The 25,179-nt window shown below is 39.9% G+C and overlaps 1 protein-coding gene across 1 annotated transcript in view; it reads left to right on the top strand.

Moving 5' to 3' along the window:
- The window catches only part of CDKL5 (cyclin dependent kinase like 5), a 230,783-nt gene that overhangs the window by 186,829 nt on the left and 18,775 nt on the right, over window positions 1-25,179 (top strand). The window contains 4 exon segments of the mRNA XM_033201021.1: window positions 2,497-2,620; window positions 9,229-9,328; window positions 14,522-14,641; window positions 17,681-17,897. Of these exon segments, the coding sequence (XP_033056912.1) occupies window positions 2,497-2,620; window positions 9,229-9,328; window positions 14,522-14,641; window positions 17,681-17,897 (561 nt within the window).

The following is a 25,179-nucleotide window of genomic DNA, read 5'->3' as shown; positions in this document are numbered from 1 at the left end:
GCCTCAGCCTCCTGAGTAGCTGGGACTACAGGCGCCCGCCACCGCGCCCGGCTAATTTTTTTGTATTTTTAGTAGAGACGGGGTTTCACCGTGGTCTCGATCTCCTAACCTTGTGATCCACCGCCTTGGCCTCCCAAAGTGCTGGGATTACAGGCATGAGCCACCGCGCCCAGCCATCTTCTCTTCTTTTTATTCTCATTGACTAGTACACTTCCTCGCACAGTTTCATAAGTATTTGTCGATTGAATTAAAGAAAAATTTCAAGTGTACTTGCACAGCCTAAAATGTACTTTGTTATTTAACAGACAACTAAAACAGATGCTTTTGGGGTTATACAAACTTAGGGGACATTGAATGACAAAGGCCATCCCTTTTAGTAACTATGCAATAATAGATTGTAAAGCCCTTGGGCATTCCAACACCTGGTGGGGAAAATGGACAGCAAGCCCACAGGGCCAAGAGCAAGGCCTGGGATCAGAAGGCCTGTAAAGCCTTCAAGAGTCACCACAGCTTTCTAAAGCCTCCATGCCCACATTGCCTGACTTCCCACTATTTCTGTTGTTTTAAGAGGATAGTTGGAAAGGGGCAGGATTTGGGGTGGGGGCATGGAGAACTGCTTAGTCATTTTAATTAGGAACTCCAGCTAAATAAATGCACAGAAGTGTTATTTAGGACTAAATGTATATTTAATGATTAGTCTACACTGTTCCTTCCCTTCCAGTCCAACCTTTGGAAAAGCATAAGGCATTGATTGAATATGCCATTTAATGCATTTTTTTCTGATACCATGATTACACTTTAGAATTTTATGGGACTAAACTTTTAATTCAGATTTAATTTAATTAAAATATTATAGCATACATGTGCAAAAGCCTTTTCTTCTATCACTGAAGCATTACCTCCAAAATGTACCGTAGGTGTATTATTTCTATAGATGTCTGGAGAATATGCATTAATATAAAATGCTAATGGAGATTTAAATTAATTCGTCTTTGATCTCTGGAAACATGGTTTTATTTTGATTGCAAAAAAAAAATTGGTTAATTCAGAGAAATACTTCATATGTCTACCTCATTAGTAGAGAGGGTAGTGAGAGCTTGGCAGGTAGAATGTTTTAATTTTTAAAATTTCAGATATAGAAGGAAAATATTTAACTAGATGAAGCATCTGGAGACATCTGTCATTTCAAGGATACTACTAAGTCCTAGAGGAAGATTTGGTGGTATCATTGAAATAACAGATGTTTCTTTCCAGAATGCTTCCCGTTTTCATTCCTACTGGTCAAGAGTCAAGTGAAATTGTGTCATTTATCTTGATATACAGTCTGTATATTCCTTTTGTGGTGAAATTTCCAGTATAATTTTATTATAACCATTCTTAGAAATTGACAGAAAAAGTTAATAACTATCCCCCCAAAAGCAGAAAAGTATTTATTCACATATGTTGTATTTTACCTTTTTCTGTTCGTTTAGAATTTAGAGAAAAATAATATTTTTGTAGAAATAGCTAAATTTCTGTGTAATTTAGTTTAAAAACATGAGTGATACTACCTCCCAAGTGTCAAGGCTTAAACTGTAGTTTGTCTCTTTCAGCACACATATTAATTACTTCAACTAAGAATAGATTTTACGTTGTTGGTCTATGATAAGAAAGCTTTAACTTCAAAGAATGCCAAAACGGTGGCAGGGAATGGTGGTAGGGGCTATGAGATTCACACTTGAAAATACCCTGGCCGGGCGCGGTGGTTCACGTCTGTAATCCCAACACTTTGGGAGGCCAAGGTCAGCAGATCGCTTGAGCTCAAGAGTTTGAGACCAGCCTGGGCAACATGGTGAAACCTTGTCTCTACAAAACATTAGCCAGGTGTGGTGGTGTGCACCTGTGGTCCCAGCTACCCAGGAGGCTAAGGTGGAAAGATCACCTGAGCCTGGGAGGTGGAGTTTGCAGTGAACCATGATCGTGCCACTGCACTCCAGCGTGGGTAACAGTCTCTTATTTAAAAAAAAAAAAAAAAAAAAGAGGAGAAAGAAAATATAATGTTCTTCTCTTTATCAGCTGGCAGGTCAGTTTACCATTTTCAATACATATTACCTGGTGTTAATTAACCCTTGCAAATTAGTGTCATAAGCAGTGGATGGACGGACATGGTTCCCTGGAATGCCTTCACCCTCAGAAAACACAAAAGTTATGTGAAGGGCTGATGAGGATTTTTGTATGTTTGTTTGTTGTTTTATTTGTGTTAGAGAAAATGCAGTAGGATAATGTGAAAACTGCTTTGGCCAAAAGAGTACATCAGCCGTGTGTGGTGGTTCATGTCTGTAATCTCATCACTTCGGGAGGCTCAGGCAGGAGGATTGTTTGAGCCTGGGAGGTCAAGGCTGCACTGAGCCGAGATCGCGCCACTGCACTCCAGCCTGGATGACAGAGCGAGACCCTGTCTAAAAGAAAAAAAAGAAAAAAAAAAGTCCATCAGTGACTTACTTTTTCTTTATTCAGTGCCATCTCCACGTCCAGACAATTCTTTCCATGAAAATAATGTGTCAACTAGAGTTTCTTCTCTACCATCAGAGAGCAGTTCTGGAACCAACCACTCAAAAAGACAACCAGCATTCGATCCGTGGTGAGCATTTTGGTTTGTTTTTACTCTTCCTTTTTTTAATTGTAGATTTAAGAGTTGAAATAAATTCTGGATGAGCTTTTTAGTGTTCTTTCTCCTGCTAGGCCTTTTTTTCTCTAGGTAAATTATTGAATAAGGAAAATGTGATTTTTCATTATTGGTAACTTTTTTCCAGTTTGGCATTTATATTAAATATCATGTAAGGGAAGAAAAATCTCCTGGATTATTAAATACCTGATATGCTTTCCACTGACATGAATGATGATTTTTGCGGTCTCCTTTTGTTGACATTGAACCAGGTACACTTTGCTTAGCATTTGACATGCATCGTCTCAGTCATTTCTCACAGTCGCACTGCTTCCATGCTAGAGACAGGGACACTGTAGCTTGGAAAAGTCGAGGAACTGGCCCGGTGCTGGACAGCCAGTAACATGGAGAAGGGAGCCAGGATTCAAACTTAAATAGGCTCCGACTCCAAAGCTCATGGTTGTTACCTCTGTGCTACCTGTCTGTCATTCAGGGTAAAAAGAAATAGGGGAACAGTCCTTTATGCTACCATAAAAGCATAATGGTAGTAAAAGGGACAAATGATGTGGCAACTTTTCTTATTCTTTTATCTTTTTTGTGTCATATCTAATAAATATTTTAGGGAGAGAATTACAATGTTACCAAGTTCCATTGGCGAATCGGTCTGAGGAGTAAGGACTTTAAGAAAAATGATGATGTAGACTTCTCAACTACCCTGAAAGACTGCCCAGGATCTAAATGTGAAGAGTGTTGTGTGTACTTCATAGAACTTTACTCAGTTCTCTACCAAGAGCATAAAATGGGACGTCACTGTAAGACACTGGATTTGGAATAAGACCAGTCTGTCAGAGAGTCCCTCTCTGGTGTTTGTTGCCAGAAGTAACAGAAGGGCCTTATGTCAGTACTCCTGACTCCATGTGATGTCACAATTTGGACCCTGTTGACAAAGTTACATCAAGGTTTCAGTGTTATTGTGCCCTATAGTGAAAATTACTTAATTATTCTTAAAACAATATAAAAAATGACTTTTTAAAAGCTATAAATAACGCTTTTGCTGTATAAGCACAATTTGCATCCATTGCCTGTTTATAAAATGACAGTCTTAACATTTGTGATTAAGAGTTTAGACTCTGGAAATAGGATATCTTGATTGATGGCAACTGTCTATCAATCAGGGAACTGTGTCTATTTGTCCCTTGGTTTCCTCATGTGTAAAATAGGTCTAAGAATGGCACCTCCCTCATAGGGTTCATGTGATAATTAAATGAGGCAATACATTAAAAGCACCTAGAACAAGCCTGGCTCCGTAAGCATTCATTAATGTTAGTGACTGCAATTACTATCGTTGTCATCTAACTTCAGCACCAGGTGTTTCCCCTCCACTTTGATGATAAACTTTGGTGTTCTTTCTCCATGTGACTGTTTTAAGCTCCTTAGTATATAGAAAAGATCTGCGAATTAACATAAGAACACAGATACAACTTCTTTACTTACCAGTGTTGACCATTTTCTGGTGTGGCTTTGACAAGTCATGACAAAATTGTCTAAGTGGTGAGAATACAGAAGTACAGAAGGAATTGGGTTCTCTTGGTTATTACATAATGAAGTGATGATTTAAAAGAGTATCAATTACAGATTACCTTAGTCCTGTGAAAATTAGGTCAGATCAAAATTAAATCCAAATTTGGGATAGACAGTGTTAGTAATGTATTGTTTCTGTCTTTTGATAATCAGTTTAAGTAGAACTTGTTTTACGCATGGATATATATAGAAACCTGAAAAGAGTTGTTTTAAAAAGAATGAGAGGCTCAATTGGGATGTTGAACTTTAGTTGAGGCTTCATCAGGTTATCCTTATTCTAATATTGCTGTTAGGAGACTTAAGAGTTCCAGAATTGCCAGTGATGAACTGGCTCTATCCTTTTGTTTCTGTTACTCTTCCTGATAATGCTGCTATGACATATTTCCTTCCTGCATTGCATCTCACTTAGTCTGTCATTAGTTCAACTTGACTCATCTTGATTTTTTTTCTTGAATAAGCTCTCGAATTGGTTCATCAGATTCTTCATATTTGAGAGAAATGCACATTTGGTGACTTACAAAAAACATCAAAGAGCCTTGTTATGGTAATATAGTGAATTGCTATTCTTTGTTGCGAGGGGGTGGAGACAGGGTCTGGCTCTGTTGCCCAGGCTGGATTGCGGTAGCACAATCTTGGTTCACTGCAACCTCCGCTTCCTGGGCTCAAGCCATCCTCCTACCTCAGCCTCCTGAGTAGCCCAGACTGTGGGTGCACGCCACCATGCCTGGCTAATTTTTGTACCTTTTGTAAACACGGGGTCTCACTATGCTGCCCAGGCTGGACTCTTAACTTCTGAACTCAAGTGATCTGCCTGCCTCAGCCTCCCAAAGTCCTAGAATTGCAAGCATGAGCCACTGTGCCTGGCCGTGAATTGCTATTCCTAAATTATCTCTTACCTAAGGTCAGTCTGTTTTTCCTTGATAGTAGTACTTCAGATTTACTTCGGGAAGAGAATATTTGTACAGTGTACCCCTTTCTTGCAATGGAAAAGGCAAACTACTATGTTATATTTTAAAGCAATAAATAGATATTGCAGTATGATATCCAGAGCTGTTATTCTGGCCATCTCAGTTATGTAGAACCTACTTAAGAATCAGGAGATAGCCAAAATATCTCAGAACAAGCAAAATAGAGTTAATATGATGGGATTAATCATCTTTACTAATAGGATAGCACCCCCACCCTCATTTGAGTCTGTTCTTCATTTATGCTCAGTTCTGTCAGGTGGCACTGAGGTTGTTAGGGCAAGAAATAGTTCAAGGTAGTACTACCGGGTGCAGAGGGAAAAGGATCCAGGCAATAGCTATGGAGAGAAGCAGGTGGGAAAATCATGCATATCATAGATCTCTATGAAGTGTGTGTTTATAAAACAGGCAGCTTCACTTTGCTATAAAAGACAAACTGTATAAATATATTTAGAAAGACTGCTGTCAATTGGGTTAAAAATTGATGTTTAAAGAGTAAACCAAATTACTTAAAAATCCCACTAGTTGGCCAGGCACAGTGGCTCACTCCTGTAATCCCAGCACTTTGGGAGGCCAAGGCGGGCGGATCACCTGAGATCGAAAGTTCGCGACCAGCTTGACCAACATGGAGAAACCCTGTCTCTATTAAAAATACAAAATTAGCCAGGCGTGGTGGCACATGCCTGTAATCCCAGCTACTCGGGAGCCTGAGGCAGGAGAATCACTTATGTCATTGCACTCCAGCCTGGGCAACAAGAGTGAAACTCTGTCTGAAAAACAAAAAGAAGAAGAAATCTCACTAGTTAAATGAAGAATTGCTGTAACTTGCACAACCCCAGCCTTCTTTTTCTCATAAGGTTATGAATATATTGGTATCTATTAGTGCTTGTCATCATAGCTTGCAGAGTTACTCCTGTAGAATTATTCACTGACGCTCTCTTCTCACACATTAGCTGACCACGCTCGTCACATTGCCAGGGGAGGGGAGATGGCAGGGAAAGTGTCAGAGTAATGCTTCTCGCTTCTTCAGCTCACCTTCCATGCTGCTCTCAGAGGGATTATACTGAAGTCCCATAAGCCTGACTGTGATGCCCCCCCACCCCATTCCCTAGCTGTCAAACCTGTCCGCTACCCCCAACAAGAGTCTGTGAGCAGCTTGAGTGAAATCAGATTCGTTCTTTTATTTTTCTCTGTTTCTTCAACACCTAACACAGGGCCTGACATGTATAAAGTACTCGCTGAATATTGGTTGAGTAATTCATTGGATTTTAATTCCTTCCTTTCTTTAGGTGAGTCTTTGGAATTGTGTCTCCTCTTGGACCCTTATGGAAATAGCTGTCATGTTAGAGCTGTCATGTTAACATTAGAGTCCCATGCCTGTGTGCCTGCTTACCCCTTGTCTCATTGCCCTCTTCCCATACTGTTTTGGTCCCAACTGTTGCTTTGGAGAAGGTCCCAGGTGATTGGATGAGTAGTCCTTCTCAAAGCTTCTGTCTCTGAGATTGATGTGAACCCCCCACTTACCCTTCTTCTGTGCTGCTCCTTTTTACCCCACTCAGCACGAAGCTGCTGTCTTCCATGTGAAATCACAGGGGCCAGAATGCACAAATGAGGGAAATGACCAACCACACGCTTACCCATAGGGCTCAGTTCCAGCTGTCAATGTATAACTCATTCTCCATTCCTTTATACAGCACAGCTTTTCAAGTGCCTTTGCTCCAGCCAACCTCTTTCCATGTGTCTCTGAGTCACTCTGTCAGCCTTTTCTCCCTTCCCTTTCTGTGTTAATTCTTTGGGTATATATGTTTCTGCATAGCTTCTCCCTTGTTTTGTTTTTCCTCTCTGACTTCCTTCTGTCTTTGGTGATGCAAACACACGCTTCACTCCTAGTTTTCATCCACCAGTTCAAGGGTATTTTATTTCTTTTTTTTATTTTGACCTCTGGGATCTTTCTCTGCCTGGATCTTTGAAAGTGTCCCAATCATTCCTCTATCCCCACCTGAGCTGTGGTTTATCCAGTGCCTCTTGAAGAGCCCCTGCAGCGGGTCTTTGGCCCATCTTCCCTGTGTCCTGGGGACCCAACAATGTAACATGCAAACTGCAGACATCGAGCTTTCCTTTTATTACCCTCCCCTTCTCACTTTCATTTTATTCGCTGTTTCATCCTGGATAGATTCTCCTCTTACCATGCAAAATCCTCCTAGGACTTCCTCCTAGGACTGGTGTCTCAAGCCTTCATTTCCTCTGTGCCAGCATTAATATTCTTACAGTAACACCTATTCACATTCTGAGATCGCAGTCATGATGAATATGTCTTCCTTAAAAATTTACTAGATTGGCAGAAAGCACTTTTACCCTCAACACACCTGTGGTATTTTGTTAGACTTTCATTCTGATTGGTAAAAACTTCTACCCATTAATCTGAATTTCCTGTTGTGCTTCTAGGTTGTGTTTTTGCAGATAGTATTGTGGAAGTACATAGCTATTTCATAAACATATAATTCTTTAACCTCTAGAAGTTACAGAATGTTAAAAATAGTATTGCCAGTTCTACTAGATGCTCTCTGAGGCTCTTTTCCCAGAGTCATGCTTTTGTGATTCCAGCAAACCCCACTCTTCTGCAGTGTTCCTTACCAATGGCAAGTGACTGAATGCTGTGTCTTGGAGTTCAGCTTAGGGCAGTCTATCTTTAAGCCCCATGCAAGAGGGTTTCATCTCCTTAATTGCAAAAGAACTTGTCGCAAGAAACTTTTACCAAATTCCCAGGGCCTAGGCCCAGTCTGTCATTGGGATTAGATGTTTTTCCCAACAGTACAACACTGCATTTAAAGACTCTTTTGACTGGTCGTGGTGGCTCACACCTGTAATTCCAGCACTTTGGGAGGCTGAGGAGGTCAGGAGTTCAAGACCAGCCTGGGTAACACGGTGAAACCCTGTCTCTACTGAAAATAAAAAAATTAGCCAGTCCTGGTGGTGCATGCCTATAATTCCAGCATTGGGAGTCTGAGGCAGGAGAATCGCTTGAACCCAGTAGGTGGAGGTTGCAGTGAGCCAAAATCGCACCATTGCACTCCAGCCTGGGCAACAGAGCAAGACACTATCTCAGAAATAAATAAATAAAAATAAAGACTCTTAACTTTTCAGCACTTACCCATTTCATCATGTCTGAAGTTTTCTGGCTTTCAAAATTGTAAATATATCATTCTGAATTTTAATATTAGTTATTTTATTCTTTTAACATCTTCCAATTTTATCAAAATACCGGTGGTGTCAGTGGTATCAAGCTTAATGTCAGTATTTTCAGTTAGAAGCTTTTTTGCCCCCCATGAGAGCCTTTTTTTTTTTTTTTAAAGAAACGGGGTCTTGCTATGTTGCCCAGACTGGTCTAAAACTCCTGACCTCAAGTGATCCTGCCCCAGCCTCCCAAAGTGCTAGGATTACAGGTGTGAGCCACTGCACCTATCCCTGCGTTTTTTTCTTAACTATTTTTATTTAGTTTTAATAAGTAGATGAAAGGTTTAATAAGTAGGATATTTCCAATTTCTGGCAAATTTTTACTTTTATTCAGGATGCTTTTATAGCAGTATTGATCTTTATGTTCAGTATCTTGACAAGTCTCTAATAATAAACGTGTCGAGCTGGTTTTTAAAAGGTAAATAGAAAAATGAAGGTAGGTGTTGAAAATGTTTTGCTCTTTCCTTTGTAGAGTTATAGAAAAGCCATCCTTTAAGCTGTGTACTTTTAATAATCTCAAACTCTGAGGTCTTCAACAGCATGAAAATGTCTTGCAGCAACGGTTATAGGTCATGTAATGCTCAAATTGCTGTTTTGAGTGAGCCTGTGCCAGAGGATAATCACTAACCATGGTTGATTAAATTCAGTTCCTCCTGTGCTTTTTTAGAGGCTCTTTACCCAAGTGTTTGATTCTTCCTGGCTATTTGAACCTAGTGTCATGCATTTCAGTCTTTCTTATATTTGTCACACAATGGCAAGAAAATGATTGAAAAATCAATATGATAAAAATGTCTTCTCATTTAGGAAAAGTCCTGAAAATATTAGTCATTCAGAGCAACTCAAGGAAAAAGAGAAACAAGGATTTTTCAGGTCAATGAAAAAGAAAAAGAAGAAATCTCAAACAGTAAGTAGATGGCCAATTTATATATATAATAACATGTTTCTGCATTATTCAATGGATGCTTTACACTTTGCACTTGGCGATCAAAGTTGATTGTTTTCTTATTGAGACTTGACATTATGCACTGTATTATGTCTCTTTCTGAAATTCTATACAACTATCCTCTCAACAGAACCTTTTCGACATTCAACAGAATCTCCAGGAATAGAAGAAATTTAATTTGGATGAGAGAGAACACTTTAAGCCTTTCTCAGTATACTTCTTATCTATGTGGGTTTATATTCACGTAAAAACTTTGAAGACACAGGATTTGTTTCTCTCTGGGGGTTTAAAGATTTGCAAAAACTTAGGAAATGGGTTTTGGTTTACTTTTAAATCTTGAAATTTGTAAATAACCATCATTCCTTATTCTCTCCTGGCTGGTTATAGAATTCCTACGTTGACAGGTGTGTTTCAGAGTTGTATAGTCACAAAGATCGTATCTGGGATTTTAGGGCTTGCGTTAGAAGGAAAATATGTTTGCCTTTTGATTGCGCCGTGGGCTGGAATGCACCTTGTCTCCTGGGAGCTCTCTGCCTGAACAAAGAGCTGGCTCCATGGGACTGTTCACATCACTTCACTGAACCACCCAAGCAGGGATCCTGCTGGTTTAGTGATGTGAGAACCTTAGGGAAACCCGACCTGTAGGACAGCAGCAGGAGTAGTTCTTCCCCTAGATGAGACTGCATCCCCTTTTTCTTTATGACAACTTCAAGGCTAAATAAGGTAGAGTTAGCGGTTTTTATTTATTTATTTATTTATTTATTTATTTATTTATTTATTTATTTATTTATTTTAGAGACAGGGTCTCACTCTGTTGCCCAGGCTGGAGTGCAGTGGCGTGATCTCGGCTCCCTGCAACCTCTACCTCCTGGGCTCAAGTGATCTCCCACCTCAGCTTCCCAAATAACTGAATGCACGCCATCACGCCCAGCTAATTTTTTGTATTTCTTGTAGAGACAGGGTTTCACCATGTTGCGCAGGCTGGTCTTGAACTCCTGAGCTCAAGCAATCGGCCCACTTAGGCCTCCCAAAGTGCTAGGTGTGAGCCACTGTGCCTGGCCTAGTTAGCCATTTTGAATGGTTTTGGTTCTAGTTTTACTTCATACATAATTTATTCTCTTTTATTTGAAGAGGGAAAAGACATAATCAAAATGGCCTATTCAGATGGATTTCATTGATTTCATCTGTAAGTTTAGTAGATTAGACCCAGTGTTTCTGAGGCCCTTTCTATTATGAAAATTATAGAATTATGACTCAATGGGAAGTAGATTAGATAGGTGTTCATAGGAATGTGTATAAATAACCTGAAGTAAGCATTTTTATCTCACAGATGTTCTAGAAATGTTAGCAAATACCTTCCTAGATTATCTTTCTAGATCATTCTTTCACTTGCTTGCTTGTTAAATTTATGTATTTCCTTATAAAATAAATGTGAGTTCATTATAGAAAATTTGAGAAAAAGAAAAAGATCGTTTTAAATCTTAATACCCTACCACAACTAGTATTAGGATTTTGGTATATTTCCCTCTAGCTGTTTAACCTATACATATGTTGTGGAAACTAGGTGTGGGGGTTTTTTGTTTTTTGTTTTTTTTTAAGTTTTAAATTAGAGCAATCCTTTTAGTACGATTTTGTATTCTGGCTTTTAACAGTTTATCTATCTATATTTACATGCACAGAATATGTATGTTACTACAAATACTTTATTATCTTGAATCCTAATGGCTGCATAATATTTCTGAAGTATTCATTTAAAAAAACTGCCCATATTTTTAACTGAAGCTTGCTTTTAAAGTGTCAAATCAAAATGCCACTCAGTCAGATACTACTACATTTGTTACTTAGACTGGGTGAACAAATAGACCTGATTTAACCTAGGAATACTTAAAATGTTTAAAGTGTTAATAAAACTTTTATCATTGTCTGTAGAATATGTTTCTCTATCATGAACATTAAAGTTTGGCTACCTCCTGACCACTGTTATTTTTATTTTGTGGTTTTTGTTCTAAACCACAGGTCTCCTGGCATTGTGGGGTGATTAAGTGGTAGGAAGTAGGAAAGATTAAGGAATTGAAGGTGTTTTTGTATATAGATTTAGATTTTGATGTTTGCTGTAGAGCAACATTAAACCTAAAGTCCCTGGCTCACTGTGGCACAAGTGGAGTATACATGTTGACTGACTTTATTATTCAGAATTTAGTTAAATTTTAGATATTTTAGTAGTATAGATTAGAGTAAAAAGGAAAATAACCATTCTGTAACATCCTCTCCACTTAAACTTTTTATTAGGCTTTCATAAGTTTCCTTTTTGATATGTAAAGTAACTGCAAAATATCTCTGCATAGGCCATAATGCCTTAATCTTTACCAACGCAAAAGTTGTTTGTACCTCTGCATCTTTTCATTAAATGAAAAATAAAATTTAAGGGCTTTGGGATTTCCAAAGAGCACTCAGTACAGCCTTCCAAACCTCAGAGTCCTAAGCCTGACATTGGGTTAACTCTGACTACTTTGAATGAGCATTTAAACAGTTAATTGTTTTTCACTTTCTAGAACTCAGCAAAAAGAAACTACATAGAATAAGCTTCAAAAGATTTAAGGCATTGTGGCCTTTGCATAAGATTCCAAAAGAATAAAAATCTGATGCCCAGTGTACATGGAGACTCATGACATGTTAAAGCTGAGGTGGATCCTAAATCTAGTTGAATTTTTTTATTCACTAGTATAGGAACTGAGCCCAAGCCAGTCATAGGCTTGCTTCGAAGCCCAAAAATCACGTAATCAATTGGGAGAACCAGAACTGGGTTCTCCTAAATACCAAGTCCAGGCTCAGTTTATACCGTGGACCTGCCTCTGTGGAGAGCCGCTAGGAGCTCTCCTCTGGCCTCTTTAGCGATGCAAGTTAAACTCTTCCTCAGGGTTCCTGTCATTGGAACAAGAAAATTTATGGGATGTTTTACTCAAATCTCTTTTTACGGATACCCTTAAAAGATTACCTAAATACCTGAATACCTTCATGTACATTCTAGTTCTCTGATAATTGAGATATCCAAATCAGGGAAAAGTGTTGCCCAAAAAAAAAAAAAATTCTGTATTGTAAAGGTGCCTGCTTCAATTCAAGCAAATCTGGAAGCTGCCTTGGGAAATCTGGCTTCGGTTACATATCCAGAGTTACATAAGTCCTCAGAGCATATGGTGACTTTGCCAACTTGTTAATTGTATCCTAGTTAGTTAGTATCTCAACTTGTGATGATGCTTCCAATTAAATATTGAAATTTCTGTTTCTTCCCTTTGAAAACCAGTATTCTGAATTGTGCTAAATGTTTTCCATTGGGTAAATATTTCTAGCAGTACAGAATAAGGCCTCTTACTCAACATTAGTATCCCACCACAGTGATCAATACCTCTTCCTAGTGATGTTTTCAGGCTTAAAAGTTGACCAAATTTGAAAGGGTTTCCAGTATGTTGGGATTTTTTTTCTTCTAATAGGCAAATTACATGGTAGATTTTTTACTTGCTGAAGTCCTCTCTAGCAATTAGGAGAAGATTGAAGTTTATCAGTAGCTCTTTAACACAATTCCTTATAACAATATTTCTGATAGTAAAATTTATTTAATGTGTTATAAGCTTAATGTGAGTAGGTGTGTCTAGGTCTCTCGACATTCCTACTAGAGGTATTGATCATGATCTCACATTATATACTTGGAAGAAGTTTGTGCTTGTCTTGAATTTGCATTACTGACATCTTCACGTCCAGGTGAGAATTGGCACAGAACCTCTATAGATGCACAGCACCGAGATTTTTTCAATGACTGTTAATATTTAGCAATTTGAGGGCTTCCAAGGGCTAGTAGTTTCAATAAGCACTTTTTTTTTTTTTTTTGCAATTAGTTTATTTGTATCTTATATTGCAGACAGATTCCACCAACGGGGAGAATCCAAGCATCAAGAAATCCCTCTTTCCTCTTTTTAATTCAAAGAATCATTTAAGCATAGTTCTTCTTTGAAAAAGCTTCCTGTAGTCACTCCACCCATGGTACCCGTTTTTATGTATGGTAGCCCTGAAAACTGCTCCAGTAAACTTGTTTTACTGATGACAACAGCATGTCTTATTTTCATGAGGTCATATTCTCTTTATGCTAGTTAAGTACGTGAGCCAGTTCCATAAATTCACTGGGATATAAATTCATTGCCATTCTTCTGAATCAGTTAAGAAAGTTGAAGCACAAAATCTATTAAGCAGACAAACTAGTGAAAGGCTAGTTTGTCTTGTCTGATTAGCCAATTATGGGCAGATAACATTTATAAAAGCCTGTATTTTATGTAAGGAATTCTATTAACATTTACAGTTAACAAATGTCTTTGCATTTGACTCACAGAGTTTGTTAACACTTGATTGGCAGTTTGTCTTTTTGAAGCCAAGTTGAATTGACCAAATTGAATGAGCTAACAGGCTCCATGAAAAAACAGCTTGTATCCTTGTCTGGCTTGAGCTTTTACTGGTCAGTTTAAAACCAGGGCTTTTGCTTGGCATTTGACATTACTCTTCTGTGTTCACCAAAGCTGGCGAATAGACCAGTTGCATTCATCTGGAATTTGTGGCACAGATTTCCAGCATTTCTCTAGTACATAATAATAGATCCAGATATATCAGACAATGATTTGGGAATATGACCTAAACCATACTTTCTCACTTTGCTATCCTTGAAAGCCTACCAGACTTCTTTGGCACTACCAAATACAGTGTTTGGATCATTTTCCCAGCAGGAAAAATTTGTTTTATTGAACTGGTTCATAACCTAACTGCAATATGGAATGAGGATACGACAGCAATTCCTAGTATAGCCCAGTTTAACTGCTCTCTCTTACAGCGACTAAAACTAACAGCATGGGAATGCTTTAAGGGTTGAGGTTTAACAAAGCTGCATGACATCTGCCAATTTTTCCTAATGCAGGGAAAATTATTAAGAGGGCAGAAGAATTTAGCATCTCTTGCATTGTGAACATTGGGAGAGATTGGGGTTCTTTTTTTACTGGATCATTTGAGTTTTGGTTTGGTTTGCTTTTTAGTTTGGTTCTCCTGTTGGGTGTGGTTACATATCTTAATTAGGCTTATTAGTGTGCTTATTGAATGCTTGTCCATATTTTGCTCTAGGTTCCCAATTCCGACAGCCCTGATCTTCTAACGTTGCAGAAATCCATTCATTCTGCTAGCACTCCAAGCAGCAGACCAAAGGAGTGGCGCCCCGAGAAGATCTCAGATCTACAGACCCAAGTGAGTGGATCCTGCACCATTCCTAGACTCTCCAACTCTGCAGTAACTGTCCTGAGGAGCCGGGAGGGCGTGGTAGAGAAAACTTAGCCTCTCAATGTTACAGTAAGGCTGAGCACCTCCTCAAAATAGACCCTCAGTTATACCCAGATGCATCTTGTGAGCCAGGATGAATCTTGCTTCAGTGACCTGTGTTCTACTGGGAAAGACGCAAGCTTCCGTTAGCCTTCACCTAGCTGGAGGCAATTGAAGATGTAGTCCTAGCCCACAAATACAGCCCAGGAAAGAGCTGAGCTGTGTTAAAGAACCATAATTCATGGTAAAAAATGAGGCATGCCATAACATTTCAGGCAGAATGAACAGAGATGGTGGGAAGATTAAGGTTTCATTAAAAGTAATAGCATACAAATTGAAAGACAGGTATGATAAGTTTTCTTGAAAGAATATTTCAACTCCTGAAATCCATACTATTTTTTACAGGAAACAGGCAAACAGTTGCATTAGGAACTACATATTAGACTGTATTACATAGTCACATTTATCTTCCATAATGGAGGAATAAGCAGAAACTGAATCAGTAAATTTTTCAGGTATCTGAGGTTTATTTCCTTTAAACAACTATTTTGGTTGGAAATTTTGTAATGTATCTTTTCAGTATCCCATAATGAACATTTTGTTTTTTGATATTGAATATTTTATGAGTCCTTTATTCTTCTGCACTATAATTTTTGACAACCCTCCAGAGCTTTTGAGGCTATAGGATTACTTGTATCTGTGATTTCTTGTGTCACAGATTTCTGTGATTGGGAGAGCAGACTACTTTTTTTTTTTTTTTTTTTTTTTTTCCTGAGGCAGGCCTCACTCCCATTGCCCAGGCTGGAGTGCAATGGCACAAACTCGGTTCACTGCATCCTTGACCTCCCTGTGCTCAGGCGATCCTCCCACCTCAGCCTCCCAAGTAGCTGGAACTACGTGCACCACCACACCTGGCTAATTTTTTGTATTTTTAGTAGAGACAGGGTTTCGCCATGTTGCCCAGGCTGGTCTTGAACTCCCAGACTCAAGTGATCCACCTGCCTTTGCCTCCCAAAGTGCTGGGATTACAGGGATGAGCCACCATGACCAGCCTCTGTTTACTCTTTTTAACTGTAAGCTGTTGCACAGAACTGCTGACAGAAGTTCCCCATATTCCCATTGTATTTGCCCCAGCTATTTATATTTTCTGCTTCTAACATAATATAAGCCGGGGGTGGTGGAAGCATAGAGAACCAGATATCCAAGTTTATTGGATATGTATCCAAACTAAAGAGACAAGCCTGTGAGTGAGGGCCTGCTTCTCTATTCCCAATTTCAAAACAAAACAAAAAGAATAGAGAGCTTTAGAACTTTCTTTGTGAAACCATTTCTTTTGCCAAGAAGCTCTTCTCTCTTCTCTCTTTCTTTCTGGCAAGGTCTTACTCAATCACTCAGGCTGGAGTGCAGTGGCAAGATTATGGCTCACTGCAGCCTTGACCTGGACTCAAGCCATTCTCCCACCTCAGCCTCCAGAGTAACTGGAACTACAGGCACATGCCACCATACGTGGCTAGTTTTTTAATTTTTTTATAGAGATGGGGTCTCGCCTTGTTGTCCAGGCTAGAAGCTCTTTTCAAATAACTTTATAGCTCTTGCTGAATGCAGATTATTGTAATTGCTTGATAGTTACATGTGGTCAAGGCTGTAAAAATCACCAGGAGTCTCATCATGTTATACCAATTTAATTATTTTTAAAAAGCCACTTTTGAGCACTTAGAGTGTACAGTGTACTATGCTACCTCCTGTAGGGAGCACAAAGCTTTCTTGGGAAGACTTTGGAATGATGATGGAGGATACTTTCCCCTGAAACAATATCTACTTGAGTCAATTCTGAAGCCATTTACCTTGGGTTTCTGTGCCTAGTTCCTTCAAATCTTGTAATGTTCCTTGAGTTCATCAACATTTTATTCAAACTTTGCTGAGCCCTTAAATGCATGTCCCTTATACCATGACACTTACAGCAAAGGTACTCTGAGAATTGGCCCCAGAGGGCCCCCAAGGCTAGGGTTGTAGCCCAGGTAGCCAAGTCCAGCAGTCGTGATTGGCTGTGAATTTCCAAGTGCTTTCCATGTCTCTTCTGAGATCAAGGAAGAGGAGATTGAGCCATCATCTTTCATCGTTCAGGAGCATGAGGCTCAGGAGTTGTCCAGTGAGGAGACCACTCTGAGGCTCCTCCCCTCTGCCCTAAAGTCAGTCTCCCTCCTTGATGCAGCACCTGGGGGTGTCCAGCTGCACAGTAGACAGACAGGCAGGGCGGACTACTGTGAGCCCATGTTAGGAATGGAAGGCCTCCTGTGAATGAATTATTTAGATAGTTCTGTTGGGGTTTTGCATATTTCTTTGTGCTTTGCATTTTCAATGCCCAAATGTTACCCTCCCCCTCTCAAAAAAAAAAGCAAAAAAAAAGTAAAGCAAGGGAACATTTGAATTTTGTAATATCAAGAGAGGGAAATCGGGGAGATGAGAACAAAAAGGGCTATACGACTTGTAGTTGAGTACATTGCTAACTAAAACATTGAATATTTTCAGCTTCTCTTGCTGCTAGATACGGCTGTGTACTTAAGTTCTTGCTGGTGAAATATAAGTGGAAGCATTGTGTGGAGCCTTTGGGAAGTCTTCTCAAAACAGAGAAACATACACCTTTTGCTCTTTCTCCTTCCTGCTGGTTGAAGCATGAGATCCCCTGTTTAGACATAGGATGCAACCAGGTAGATGAGCCTGGGCCTTTGATTGGCTGCCATACCAGCTCTATATGTCTTATCTAGATTTCTAGGCTTTTCCATTAAAGAATAATACAATCTTGTTTGAAGAAAACCCAAAGAACAGATCTGGCTGGACCAGCTCCTCCTTGTACATGCTTGCCCTTCCTGGCCACACCCAGTCACCTCAGGTCTAAGCCCCCTTCCCTCCCCAGACTTATGGTCGCTCTAACTTGAATCCTGTGTGCATTCTCATCCTTTCTTTCAGAGCCAGCCATTAAAATCACTGCGCAAGCTGTTACATCTCTCTTCGGCCTCGAATCACCCGGCTTCTTCAGACCCCCGCTTCCAGCCCTTAACAGCTCAACAAACCAAAAATTCCTTCTCAGAAATTCGGATTCACCCCCTGAGCCAGGCCTCTGGCGGGAGCAGCAACATCAGGCAGGAGCCCGCACCGAAGGGCAGGCCAGCCCTCCAGCTGCCAGGTCAGATGGATCCTGGTTGGCACGTGTCCTCTGTGACCAGGAGTGCCACAGAGGGCCCTTCCTACTCTGAACAGCTGGGTGCCAAGAGTGGGCCAAATGGGCACCCCTATAACAGAACAAATCGCTCACGAATGCCAAATCTGAATGATTTAAAAGAGACAGCCTTGTAATTTGTGCTGGTAGGGGGGAGGGGTGGCAGACAAGCCAGTGGGGGAGGGGTGGGGAAGGGTGGGCTGGGCTTGGGGCATGGGCCGGCCAAGTGGTGAGCCAGTATTTTCAGCTTTATGAAGGTGTGTGCAATATTGCATGTGTTGGGGCCGTCGAGCTCCTCGCGGCCACAAATGCTAGTCAGGGATCTTAGAGCCACAGGAGTTCCTTAGGGATCGCCACTCCCCACAGGTCTTGTGTGAGAATAGATAGAGTGTGCCATTGAGGAAGAAGAAATTCTTGGCAGTTTCTCCCCCTTACATTCCAGCTTTAGTGCAATCTCTGTTGAACTTGGGAATGCCAGGATGTGTCCTGGCACTGCAAGGGATAGGAAAATCGTGTTGACCGATGCCCTTACTACATATTTTTTTCTGCCTAGACTAAATGTGGGGTTTATTGTAATCCAAGAGTATCCCTTTGAAGGGTTAGCAGATGAACTGTATGTCTTAAATTGTTTTCTAAACTTCCATATTTGATAGGATTTGTAACATTTATTTATAATTAATATTGTACTGTTATAATCATATCTTTTATGTTATAATGTAAAGTTATTTTGAGCTGTTTGAAACATTGTGAAGCAGTGGGACAGCTACAGTAGTTTCTATAAAAACTAAACAGTAACATTATATATTGCATCAGGAGTATTTTATTCTATATATAAATATATATATGGTAAATATCTGTTTTATAAATATATTCATTTAAAGAAAGTATCGTTATGACATTATCTGCCATATTTTTATACATTTGTGATATGAAGTGAGTATTATACTTCTAATAAAGGGAGTTGAATTGTGGCTACACGTGACTGTAACAGTATGAACCTTGCTCAACTTTTAGGCCCCAGCAGTAGCCTCTAGACATCCTTGGTAGCAGACGAGATGCAGCATCTCTTTCCAAACCTGCAGGGGAAGAAAGTCAGATAGGCCAGTGAGAATTCAGCAGGCCTGGTTTCCGTCCTCACACACTTGGCTCCTGTTTGTGTCCAGGGACGTTACTTGCACACAGGGGAGAATAGATTGAGGCGTTACTCGTGGGTCTTTGTAGAGAGAATGTGCTCTTCCACTTAGCATTAGTGTAGAGCGTAGACCAAAGATTTGCCAGTGAACATTCCTTGTTGTGAGATCATAAGAGGTACCTGTCTGCAGATCTTGCAAACCAGCTCTATGCTCCTCAATATTGTCCACTGTCCCGGAGACTCTTGGCTGATGGGGTGTGAGATATATGTGTGGCATTTCTATTTCTGAATGCCTTTTTTGCTCTTGCTCTCTCCAATACCATATTTAAAAGGTTCCTGGAGCAATTCCAGATAGAGAAAAAATTATCCATTTTTTTCTTCCTGGGGCTGTCCACTTATGACAAGATTTTCATGCACACCTGTTACACACATAACCCCTGTCAGAACAGGACCTATTTTCCCCTCATCTGATCTCTTTCAGCTCCCAAGTTACTCCCAAGTATCATCAAACCCTTTGGTCATCAAGTGTTATCCTCCCATGCCTCTGGGTCATCCTTGAGGGACGTCACCTCAGCACCGTCATCTATCAGTAGTAGTGGATTTTTGGAAGTAGTCTCTTAGCAATAATACTTTTAAAGGTCCCTCCCACCCCTCAAAGAGATAACTTCTCAATATTTATTACTTGTCCTCAAATTCTGAGTGTCAGCCCCTGAATCAAGTCAGCTATAATTGAAATGTGCTGTTACTGTTAACCCTCCCCCAAGATTTTGAGGATCATAGCTCTGATGATTATGAAGATTATAAAGACTAAACTCCTAGTTTCCCTGAAGCTTAAATTGTGCACATATTGCATTTTTATATAAATACTATAATGTGTATTGATTATATAGATAGGTTATTTTAAGGTGCTTTTTATTTAATTTTAATAAGTGTAATAGGCACTAAAATGAAACTCGACTGGGTACTATTATTGAAACAATTTGACTCAAATCAATAGTTTTGCATGCTCTTTAGTTCTTTTTCTGTCTTACTTCTTTCACCAGTTCAGTACTGTTTGGGTAACTCTGAATTCTGGCTTTTCCCAGGCAGCTGCTTGATGATACAAGTGAGGTGGACCATCAGCAGTTTGCCTGGACACTAACGACTCTAAAAGGGTGTGTATTTAACTCTTCTTTTTCATACTAGATCTCTACCTTGTATTCCCCCCTTGCAAACCAGAAACTACACTTTTTTTCTCTGGAAAGACTTCTCACTGTGCTATGCGCTTAGGAACTGCACGGTCCCGTTGCCATGCTGTGGCATTCGAGGCTCGTTGTCACCTAGGGGCTGGTTTCCCATGTTGTCATCCTTGCTAACACTGGGATCTCAGATGTTTGCAGAACATTTCTATTCATGATGGTTCTTCAAAGAAGGGCTAGAATATTTGCCTTCTACCTAGAGCAAAGTAAACCTAATTGCTGAAGAGTCAATACGTACTTTTTGTACATTCCCAGATTTGAGCCAGAAAATACCTACAGATATCTACATATGTTTTCAACCAGTGTTTTTGAGGTAGCTCTTTAATCCTCTTCTCAGCTTTTGTCTGTTCTGACTTTTCATCCAGTAAGCTGTAAGTGAACTACAATCTGCATTTCTAGCATGCAATTCTCTTCCTGCTCACGAAGGGGGGATGATAAAGTTTTCTCTCAGACCTAATGGGCCCTCTCTTAGCTTTTAACTGTTGTTTTCCCCTCTTGATGAAGAATTATTGACATCACAAAGATTGCCATCTCTGATAGAAAGGACTTGATTTAAAGTCAGAAAAATTTGCCTTTTCTTTAGGAAGGGGAATTCACGACATCCATGTCCTATTATCGGCCCTAACTTCCTAAAGAAGAAAAAGGGTGAATGAAAGCTTATGTTACTTTTATGAAAGTATCACTGATCTCCTTTGGAAAAGAAACTCTGCTTCACTGTTTTTCTACCTTTATTTCTCTGCTGTCCCTGTTTTTCCTCTCTAACGTTCTAAATACACTTTAACTGAACTTGTTTGGTCTTGCTCTAAAATTTTAGCCTCTCTCTAGAGCCCAAGACCAAAAGGGAGTGCTTCATGCTGAAGGGCTTAAGTGAGCTGACTCTACAGCTGTGGTTCTCAACTAGGGGCAGTTCTCAACTAGGGGCAGATTTGCCCCCATGGGCACATTTGGCGATGTCTGGGGACATTTCGTTGTCACAGCTGGGGGTGATGGTGTGCTACTGGCATCAAGTGGGTAGAGGCCAGGGATGCTGCTAAACACCCTGCCATGCACAGGACAGCCCCCCAAACAAACAGTGCTCCAGCCCCAAGCACCACTGGTGCCAAGGTTGAGAAACCCTGCCCTACACCATCCCAAGCCCACCAGTCTGCAGAGCTTGGCTCTGGCCTTGTTCTGTCCAGGCTACAGTACTGCAGGTGTGAATTCTTCAACATCACATTCTCTTAAGAGTCTTCGACCACTATTCCTGAATCCTTGGAATCCTATTGTTTGTTTCCATTGTCTTGGGCCTGCTAAAAGGTGCATACTTTGGAAGGAGACCAGAGTTACTTTATAGGTGTTGGAGAACTTAAATTCTAGGTTAGCATCCTTAGAAAATCTTTCATAGAGCCATGAGGCTTATATTTAGAAGCAAGCAACAGCCTGGCAGATTGGCATGATTTTTACCAACTGCTCGAAGGCATCCATGGCTTTTAGCTGTGTCTCCCGAAAGAAAATGTCTTGTTTTTTATTCAAGTCATTTAATAGCTCTTTACAAATATTAGCATATGGCAGACCAATTAGAAGCAAAAAAGTCTGTATTGGTGGTTGTGATGTGGCTGTTATAGAAGTATTTGTGCTGTATGCTTTGGTTAAATCTGTTTTAAAACATGCTTTAAGATTCACCTTATGCAGTTGTACTTTAATTCTAAGCTCAGAGCTATGCTGTCAGTCTCTAGTCACGCCGTGTATTATAAAGTATGTTGTGGTTGTAGAGTTAGCCAGTTTAGCATGTTCCTAATCTGAGAATTAGTGGACTATACTAGGAAATGCTATCCCATTGTCCCTTTCCAGCCCCTCTTAGTTAAGATCATAGTATCCTCACTTCTTAAACTAGTCTTTAGAGTAGATAAGGAAAAAAGCCATTTCTTTTCTTCTAGCCATGTATTATTGAGAATGACTCATAGTGTACAACTTTTTTTCAAAGGCCAGAGGATTACTTTTCAAGTGTGTAGAAAGATCTATTTCTGTTCACCTAGGAGCTGGTGGTGACTGAACTCTTTCAGCAAGGGCAGTGGCTCAATGTGTTGCAGTGCTGGAGCTCAGCTGGGACTCAGTAAATCTGCACATTCTCTGCTGGTCAGAACATGTTTCCTGGATAGCATTGCTTTTCTATCTAGAAGTTTGTTCCCTCCTGCATGGTAGTGGGATATTGAGCTCTCTGTGGGTTCTAAGATCCATAGACTCATACTTTTGTGAACTTTGGAATGTGGTATGGTACACTGAACCAAGTCAGAAAATAGTGAAATATTTCCTTGCCTCCTTCAGTTCATCACTAAGAAAATGTGCAGGCAGAGAAAACTTACTTACGGTTTAAGAAACCACAATTCTGGTTTTTTTGAAAGGGGACATAGAAAAGACAGTACAAAGGTTGTAAGTGTCCTGTCTCCCAGGGCCAGAATCTCACAAGAAGGTCCTCTCAGAGACGTAAAAGCCTGGCTTACAAAAATAACCAGAAACTAAACTTGTAAGCAGTTATGATTTCTTCCTTTTGCTTCTTGACCAGCTGAGATACAGAATATCTTGAGGTCTGGTTCAGCTGATGAAAAATTCTGTCTCAGAAATGATGAGTAAGAAACCATGCAAGAAAATGAAGTCCCTCATCTATCTGCATACATGCGATGTGGGAGAAGTGGAGTGGCTAGGAAACTCTGGGCCTGCTGCCCCTTAGATTCTTTTTCTTTGTGAATTGAATGTACTATACAAATGGTAGGCTTTCGTGTGAGCCAGTTACTACATGAATCTTCATTTCCCACAGTGGTTTGTTCATTCATCAGCGTTAGGCTTGGTCCTGGCTCCACTTTTCTCCTCTCCGGGCACTGACCCCACCCTTCCATGTATTTACTGTAGGCTATTAAATATGATCATGACCCGCCTTGCATTTTCATTCATCAACTGTTTACTCCCAAATTTAAGGGAAGTTTGTCTCATTTTGCCAGAAAAAATTTGTAATAGTCGGCACGCTGGATTTGTAGGGCCAGCAAAATTGTGGCAGTGAAACTAGTTTCACTTTTAAAGCCCTTCATTTCTCACAAGGTTAAGCTCTCGAAACCCCATTTGATCCTTGGGTCCTATTTCGATCCTCCTTTGGAATCTGAAAATCGGTCTCCATGTTGTATGCAGATTAGAAGTTGCCTTGTTCGTTACTCTTCCAACACAGAGTATCAGGGAGAAAGAGGCCTTATCTGTTCCTCCATCCCCCCTGTTTTGACAGACTGCTAAGAATTCCTCAGGACTTCCTTTGGTTGGGGATTTTACTTTCCCAAAAGTCTGATCTGATTTCTTTCAGGGGTAGACAAGCTTGTCCTAGTGCTCTGCTTCAGGTCTAATCAGAAGAAACCCAGGAATAGAAAAGGTAGATGCCTTGACTTTTGTCCCTGTCGTGGGGACTAAAGTGTTTATTGCCAGAATTGTCAAAAGCTCCAGTTCAAACTCTGTAGAGTTTCACGGAAAAACAAAACAAAACAAACAAGATGCTTATCGTCCCGGAGCATGTGTAAGTTCTCCAGCACGGCTTAGGTTTTCCAAAATGGAAAAAGCAAAGCTTGCAGAGAACCTGTTTTCTCTAGAGACAGACAACTGATTCTGGCCCTCAGTCTGTTTCCCTCTCCTTGTTTACTCTTTGGTCACCGATCGAGTCAGGCTAGAGGGGTAATACGGTGATTAAAAGAAGTAAATTCGCACTGTAAACTTGGATTGATTAACAGAAACAATTAAACCAAACAAAATCATTGCCCCAAATTTCTATCTCCAAGAATTGCTTTGTGCCATTTTAAATTCAGGTAGTTATTCTGTATATACTTAGCTAACTATTCAGAGCTTCTTCAATCTCTAGTAAGCTTGAAGGTGGTGTCTGGGAAGACACAGGGCAGGGTGACATTGAGACTCTGTTCATTCTTAGAAATAAAAATAGGGATAAGCCAGAATGATGTGACATCTAGTATGTGGTAGATGAAGAATCAGTGGAAATTCTTAATTGCACAGACTTTATAATCCATTATATAAAGTGTAATTCCATACTTTCTACTGTGGCAAGGGTGTGATGTGATTGTTAATCTTTTTATTTTTGAATCCAAACTGAATTTAAAGTGTTGAATACTTAAATCCTCACAAGTGAATTATGAACCATTTGTAAAGTGTTTCTATAACTCTTTGTATCATGTGTTGGTACATCTTATCAAGTTTTTTCTGGCATGTAATTCCATTCTAAACTTATGTAAAATTTCTATTGTTGCTGTAAATATTACACAAATATCTACTCCGTGATAACCTTCATTATCAGCATGAAATGGTTAATTTTTACTGAGCACAATGTATTTTTGAATGGATCTTCCCAAATGTCTTTAATAAAATGCAGATTTTGCACTGACTGATGTGACTGCCAGGCCGTCCCAATCTTGAGCACTGTGGTCCTTGTGTTTGAACTGGGAACAGCTCCATTTTAGTTCCTTCTTGGGAAGAAAGAATGCATTCGAATTCAAATAAAGGATGATGGGCCTTTGAGGTTGTAATCAGTTTAAGAGAAATTAATGTAAAACTGGGCAAATCCTGTAACTTAATGATGTTGATCTTTGTTTTCCTATTTATAAAGCTTTTTTTCCCTTATGGCATTTTGAAAACTTTGGTTTATTTTATACTTGAGTGTTGTCACCTTTGCACGTCGCTAGACACTCACGTGGTAGAGGAGGATGGGAAGAGAGGCCAATCTTGTGCTAAGTGCTATGGAGAAAGCAAAGATGGACAGCTTAATAAGGGTTTTTTCATTCTAGAGGAGAGGTGAGCAAGCTTTTTCTGTAAAGGGCCAGATGGTAAATATTGGGGGCTCTGTGGCCCTTCGGTTCCC

The sequence above is a fragment of the Trachypithecus francoisi genome, unplaced genomic scaffold, assembly GCF_009764315.1.
Source record: "Trachypithecus francoisi isolate TF-2019V2 unplaced genomic scaffold, Tfra_2.0 Lachesis_group6, whole genome shotgun sequence".
Taxonomy (NCBI): Eukaryota; Metazoa; Chordata; class Mammalia; order Primates; family Cercopithecidae; genus Trachypithecus; species Trachypithecus francoisi.
The sequence above is the reverse complement of the archived record's forward strand: the minus strand, read 5'-3'. Positions and strand labels throughout refer to the sequence as shown.